General features: G+C 34.2%; 1 protein-coding gene across 1 annotated transcript; it reads left to right on the top strand.

Annotated features, from left to right (window-relative positions):
* Positions 1-1,298: 1,298 nt before the first annotated feature.
* On the top strand, positions 1,299-7,032 carry LOC105133311 (potassium transporter 25-like). The gene is made up of 10 exons (XM_011037251.1): positions 1,299-1,607; positions 2,890-3,115; positions 3,204-3,446; positions 3,560-3,607; positions 3,709-3,759; positions 4,435-4,695; positions 4,821-4,873; positions 4,969-5,089; positions 5,179-5,433; positions 5,831-7,032. The coding sequence occupies exons 1-10, from the start codon at positions 1,563-1,565 to the stop codon at positions 6,898-6,900; spliced, it is 2,373 nt and encodes a 790-aa protein (XP_011035553.1). The 5' UTR covers positions 1,299-1,562; the 3' UTR covers positions 6,901-7,032.
* Positions 7,033-7,288: the final 256 nt, after the last annotated feature.

Below are 7,288 nucleotides of genomic sequence, written 5' to 3'. Positions count from 1 at the left end.
TTCCTGAAATAAAATAAATACAATAATATTATCACAATTTAATTTCTGGCTCATTTTTCCATCCAATTTCGTGTATCAAACGTTATCTTTATGTTTGATTTCTTTTAGACAAATGTCAAATAACATTTCATATCTGAACTCCATTGATTTCTTAAGTTTTAAGAAACAAACAAAATTTCATAAACCAGAAATAGAAAACAAAATCCTTCCTCTATTCAAATTCTAGCAACTTATAAATCTCATGATTATTTTTGTATTTTAAAAATATTTTTTTTAAAAAATATATTTTTAATTTTTTTAAATTATTATTTTTAGATTGTTTTAATATAATAATATTAAAAATAATATTTTTAAAATAAAAAAAATATTATTTCAATATATTTCAAAGTAATCACTATCACGATACAAAATAAATTATTTTTTTATCCATAAAAGTATAGTTTTTAAATTCGACCCGGTGGTTGACCTACCCAAAGCTTACTATTTTTCTATTATAAAAATATAGTTTTTAAATCCGATCCAATAATTAACCTATTTAAGGTTTGAGTCACCGATGAGCTCCAATGTTTTTTTATAAATTAAAATAATAAATAATTAATAAATTATAACTAGGTTTTTAATCAAATCACCATATCAGCTTAGCTTACTATGATAACCGAGTTTTTAACCTCTCTAATTGTTTCTTTTTAAACCGAACACAATTCTAGCTACTAGTTAATCAAGTTCAAGACCAGACTGAATTTTAACACTATGCATGAAAGTATGTTTAGCATGAGCTTCGGAAATCGGTGAGGATGCATTGATCACAGAACATGTGCAGCGGTTCCAGAATGCAGTGGCATGATGTATGGCCATCACGTTATCGATCAGTGTCCAATTTCTCTTTTGTTTTATTACATTATTCCAACATTGTAAGGAAGAATTATAAAGCCATTTGTTTTCGTTAGTTGATATATCAAATCAAAGAAACTTCACAAGCTATTGGACTTTCTTAGAGCAGAAATAGACTTCCAAGTTCGAGATTCCATTTACAAGCTATTGCATCTTTGAATTTCTCTTTTAAAAATTTTACTTGAAAGCGATTATTTTTGAATTATTTTTATTTTAAAATATGTTTTTATTTTAAAGCTGTTTCCTTGTGTTTAATTTAATTTTTTTAATAATTAATGTTTGCTTATGTAAGAAATATATTTCCAAGATCCTAGCAATCCCCATCAACACCTGTCCATCCTCTCTAGTCTCTACTACCTTACCTATAAATTTAAAATTCAAGACGCTATAAGATGAAACCAAAAGGTGACTCCCCTTGCAATCAAACCAAGAAAACACTCCTTGAGAGAATCATTCGTCCAAGAAAGAAGCTACAAATCAGCACAAATAACAACAACTTCATAGTTTGTAACGTTCAGTCTTTCACATTGTGCATTAACTCGATCGCTTCTCATTGTCCCACTTTCCCAGCTCTGTCTTTTTTCTTTTGTGTTCTTACGTCCACTACTGCACCACAGAAAATCTTTTTCTTTGAGTTGTAGTTCTCAGTGCCCATTTTCTTTTTTCTGAAAATGGATCCTTCACTTAGTCCCACTACTTACTCTGATGAACTTAAGGTAATAAGTTTCCCGCTAACTGTTTGAAGCTAAATCAGTTCTTGTAATTTGTACACATCATGTGTCTATGCATTCATTTCTTTCTTGTTTTGGGGTTAAATCTAGTTGTTCAGCTGTTGTCTTTGATGTTTGTGTATAGAGCTGTGCCAGGACTTTGTGGGTTGTTTAGGAACCAAGGATTTGTGTTGGGATTGTTGTTTTTGAGTTTGCAAGAGCAGCTTCAATCGATCCACTCAAGTTCCATCTTGTTTGATTTTGAGTAGCGATGACTGATGAGAAAGGGCATATCACTATATAAGCATTTATAAAGTTATAGAAAAAAGATCAAAACTTTTTGGTGTGATATTGAGATGAGATGTAAATTGTTGCACATTATGTTTCTCGAGAATTTGCTAGCTGGATAGATCAACTAATAGTGGTAATATCAATTTTCTTTTTGATTGATGGGAATTCTTAGTGGTTTTTGTTGTGGTTTGTTTAAATAAAAGATCTAGTCTTTATAGATTGGCTGCTTAATTCATTTCATCTATCATTAAAATTGCTTTGATTTTCATGAACAATGATGTTAATTTTTTTTATCTGTTCCTTGTACATTGCATATATTATACTGGGTTATTAACATTTACAAAGAGGGCTATGTTGGCTTGGAAGCTACATTGTTATTTTTTCTCTCCCTGCAAATTTTGCTTGGTCTGCCGGTGGCAACTTTGTTGCATATGGTCTGCCATCTCTTGTTTGAATACTCTCCAACGCATTTGAAAAATTAATTGATGTTCTGAGAACTGTGCTTCTTGGAGGAGAAAATAGAAGGAGGTTCACTGGCAATTGGTGCTGTTACAGTACATATTGGTAGGAAGATTAGTTAGTTAGTAGGAAAAGTAGTACTTGTGGGAAGATTCACATGGCTGGTTAGTAGTCTTTAGATACAGCTAGCAAGCCTACATGTTTTGAATTAGCTATAAAAGGACTTCTGCATAGGATTGATCGTTTGCCATTTGTGATTCCTTCTCTCTGAATTCTCTTTTCTAATAAAGTTTTGTCCCTAACATTCCATCTTCCTTTTTCTTCTTTGTGGACTGAATCCATTATTGGGCCAGCATTTCTTCATAAAAACCTCACCTATATATTACCTAAACACTGCATCACCAAATTGGACCGTATGCTCACTTGACAGGTTTTATCCCAACATATTAGTGGATAGCAGGACTGGCCAAAAGTAACACCGATTTTACTGATCTAAAACTGTGTTTGCATTAACCCTTTTACATGTTCATTTTTACAGAAGGAAACCTGGAGGCATTCACTCATCCTGTCATTTCAAACTCTAGGAGTTGTGTATGGTCGCTTGAGCACAGCTCCATTATATGTTTTTGGGACAATTCAAATGACAGATTTCAAATCAAATGAGACTGCATATGAATACTTCTCTTTTATTTTCTGGACTCTGACTGTTGTTTCTTTACTTAAGTACGCCTTCATTGTACTCAGGGCTGATGATAATGGAGAGGGTAATGATCTCTGATAACTGTTAAACTCTGGATCATTTAAAAATTGATCCTATCATGAAATGTTACTTACCTCAACAAATTCTCGCAGGTGGTGTTTTTGCCCTGTACTCATTATTGTGCAGGCATGCTAAAGTGGGCCTGCTTCCAAATGATAGAGGCACCAAAGAGATTATGCAACATGAAGAAGTAAGCACTTTGAGGGGAAAAGTTGAATCAAGAGCAAGAAAAGCCATTAGAAACCACAGAAGTAGTCATTATTTGATGCTATTCACAGCATTATTTGGTGCTTGCATGATAATTGGGGATGGGGTGATCACCCCATCTATTTCAGGTTAGGCATTCTTAAATCTTGATCAACTTTGATTTTTCAGAGTTAATAGCTTGATGAACCTTAGTTATCTCCTGTACTCCCTTATTATATGCTAATGTTGTTCCCTTTCCCAGTGTTATCAGCTTCATCAGGTCTTCAACGTTTATTATCAAACATTAAATGTAAGAGCTAGCTCTCAGAATGTATACACACGTTCTTTTCATTTTTGATTATAGCCTCAATATCCTTCATAATTTAATTTGCAACTTCTGTTTCTCTTCAGATACCTCCTTGACAGATGCAGAACAAACCATATCAGATGATTTGAAAAAATGTAAGTGGTTTTCCATGAAAATAGTTTTGGTGAATAGGATGAAAATTTCTTCTTCGGCTACCTTGTGCATTTCCGATGAAAACTTGCTAGTTTAATCTGCAGCATTTGGAAATTTGATTGGCCTCTGAAGGATATCTATAATTGTTTTCACTTTGCTTCTACAGGTATTGCACATTATTAATATTTTCTTTTGATGAAAGAAAAATTAATAATAATATATTCCATTATTTGTGTCATGATACTGTTTAAGTGGTTCTGGATGATTAGCATGTCCCTTTGGACATAATCGCACATGCAATGTGACATTTTCATTTCTATGGGTGTATACAACAATAGCCATATATATATATATATATATATATATATATCTTGGTAAAGCTAGAAGCTTTATGTTAAATGATATGCTTTTATTTAACCATATGTATCTTTTAATGCAAGCTCAAAAGGATACATGTTCTCTAATAACATGATATTAATGATAATGCTTTATATTTCCCTTTCAAGATTAGTAGTTTCAAATACCTGAAGCTTGAACTGATTAGAATTTTAAATCACTTTTGATGATTATATGGAAGTCGTAGTATTTTGATTTTTGTTCTCCCTTTATTCATTAGGATCTGCCAAGATTTTGCTATCTCAGTTACTGACCGGCTTCCATGATATGGGTTTTTTCAGATGTACCAGTTCCCTCTGCATGTGTTATAACAATAGGCCTTTTTATACTACAGTACTATGGAACTCATAAAATTGGGTTCGTGTTGGCCCCAATTGTCACTATATGGCTCCTGTTTATCAGTGGATTGGGTATATATAACGTATTCCAATGGGACCCTAAAATCTTCTCTGCAATCTCCCCAGCTTACATGTATAGATTTGTAAGAAAAATCAATAAAGCCAGTTGGAAGTCACTGAATAGCATTCTTCTTTGCATAGCAGGTCAGCCAGCATGTTCTTCATGCTATACTAAGCTTTTTTTTTTTTTTTTTTTTTTGTCTCTGAACATGCTGTTTTTGGTAGTGCCAAATTGTGTTAACCTCTTCATCTGACTATTTATCCTGCAGGATCAGAAACAATGTTTACAGATCTAGGTCATTTCTCCAAGAGATCAATCAAGGTATTGAAAATAGCTCAATATTTGTTGCGATTTCACAATTACACGGAATCAGTACAAAATTACAATATAACTTTTGTTTGGTGTCTCTGATGCAGATAACATTTGTCTGCTTGATTTATCCAGTTCTAGTTTTATGCTATGCTGGTCAAGCTGCATTTATCTCTAAACACTGGAATGGCACTGAAAATTTTAATCATCTAAGTGAATCTGTACCTAGTAAGTTTTTCACCGATGTTTTATGTGGTTTGATGGCTGCTTCACCTGGGATTTATGTTTCTAATTCGTGGAAACCATTACAAATACAGATCATCTTCGTCATGTCTTCATACTGCTATCTCTGATTGCTTCAGCTGTGGGAAGCCAAGCAACAATAACAGCCAGCTTCTCCATAATAAACCAGTGCCTGGCACTTCGTTGTTTCCCTAGAGTAAAAGTTATACATACATCAGATAAGCGACTTGGGCAGGTATATATTCCAGATGTCAACTGGTTATTGATGGCCCTTAGTCTCTCTGTCACCATTGGTTTCCATGACATTACGAGGATTGCAAATGCTGCAGGTATTTTCCGTCAATACTCTTTTCATTCCCTTTTTCCGAAGCTCCGAGGTTCTAAGATCCTTCAATAAGATGATGATGTTCTGTAGGAATTTTTTGGAGCACAGTGAAGAAACCAACTTATAGTTGACAATTTTTGAAATACATTAGGGTAAGGAGAATATGAATTGATTACAGGATAGTGGGTGGGGCTATAGATTTCCTAGTGATGTCAAGCATTCATTTTCCTGTATGTTACAACATTTAAAGTAGCTATTAATAGTTTGCAAATTATTGCCATATTTAGGAGCATAAACAATAGATGCTTAATAGAACATTAGGTGCTTGGCTAAGGTTTTCTCTGATTTTTCGAATTATTTGATGGTCTAATCTAATGCATGCTGGTTAAATCTCCATACAGGTATGGCAATAGTTTTTGGGATGATAGTAACGACTTGTATGATGTCACTTGTGATTGCTTTGTACTGGGAGAAGAGTTTGTTTGTATCTGGGTGCTTCTTGATGTTCTTTGGTTTTGTTGAGGCTGTGTATGTATCGGCATGTGTGCTGAGTTTTCACAAAGGAGCTTGGTATCTATTTGTTATTTCAGCAGTTTCTTTCACTATAATGCTTGCTTGGCATTATGGAACCATGAAGAAATATGAGTTTGATTTTCAAAACAAGGTTTCGACAGAATGGCTTACGGATTATAGCCCAGGCCTGGGGGTTTCCAGAGTACCCGGAATTGGTTTAATATACACTGATATGGTGACGGGAATCCCAGCTTTTTTCTCGCATTTCATCACAAATCTTCCAGCATTTCATCAAGTGCTGATCTTTGTGTCCTTCAAGCCCCAACCAGTCCCTTGTGTGCCTCCCAGTGAGCGGTATCTTGTAGGCAGAGTTGGTACCAAAGATTACAGAATTTACAGATGCATTGTGAGGTATGGGTACTGTGATCAGATAAGAGACACAGATGATTTCGAGGAACAGATTATTAGCTCAATCGGGGAATTCATTTCTTTAGAAGAAAGTGATTGTGAATCTCTGACTTCTCCTGAAGGAAGAATGATGATTGTTGGTAAGCCATTGTTGGACAGAAATGCACTGATTCCTATACATGATACCACCTCAGTTGCCGGCTCCACAAATATAGCTAACAATGAAACTTTGACAAGTCCATCAGGAGATTTGATCGAAAGAAAAACTCCGGTCAGAAGAAAAAAGGTTCGATTTCTAATGCCAGAAGGTAGTCCTAGAATGCGGGTATCTGTCAGGGATGAGCTACAAGAGTTGATTGATGCCAGGGAAAGTGGCACCGCATATTTCCTAGGCCAGTCGCATTTAACAGTGCGTCATGATTCAAACTTTTTGAAAAAATTCCTGATTATGGCCTATGTTTTTCTTGATAAAAATTGCCGAGAACCTCCAGTGGCGTTGAACATCCCCCATGCTGCTCTCGTAGAGGTTGGCATGGTGTATATCATATAAACTGGATGTATGGTATGAAACTTTGTATACTGTTTCTGTTTGTAGAAAAAAAAGAAAAACAACATAGAACTAGTACTTCTTGTCTGGTCCTATCAAGTGCACTTGGGATCAGTAGATTTCTCACTTTTCCATCACTATTTGTATCGAGTTAGAACAGCGACCCTTTGTTTTTTTTTTTGATAAATAGCACAGGGAACCTAAAAGCACATAATTATCCATAAAGGTATGATTTGCAAAACCATTGATTCAAGAATACTGACACCATTGACCACTGTCATCAACTTTCTTCTCTATTATCATAATTCAATTTTAAATCACAAAAAAATTATTTTATAAAAAATATATTTTTTTATTAAAAAAATAAAAAATAAAATCCAAAAATATTTTC

Source organism: Populus euphratica, unplaced genomic scaffold (genome assembly GCF_000495115.2).
Source record: "Populus euphratica unplaced genomic scaffold, PopEup_1.0 scaffold114.1, whole genome shotgun sequence".
Taxonomy (NCBI): Eukaryota; Viridiplantae; Streptophyta; class Magnoliopsida; order Malpighiales; family Salicaceae; genus Populus; species Populus euphratica.
Note: the sequence above shows the minus strand (reverse complement) of the source record. Positions and strands in the feature narration are given on the sequence as shown.

Excerpts from the sequence above, each read along its gene's own strand:
- LOC105133311 (XM_011037251.1), top strand. The coding sequence starts at position 1,563 with ATGGATCCTTCACTTAGTCCCACTACTTACTCTGATGAACTTAAG. Across the intron at positions 4,696-4,820 it reads CATTCTTCTTTGCATAGCAG|GATCAGAAACAATGTTTACA; the intron begins GTCAGCCAGCAT and ends TTTATCCTGCAG. Across the intron at positions 5,090-5,178 it reads TCTAAGTGAATCTGTACCTA|ATCATCTTCGTCATGTCTTC; the intron begins GTAAGTTTTTCA and ends TTACAAATACAG.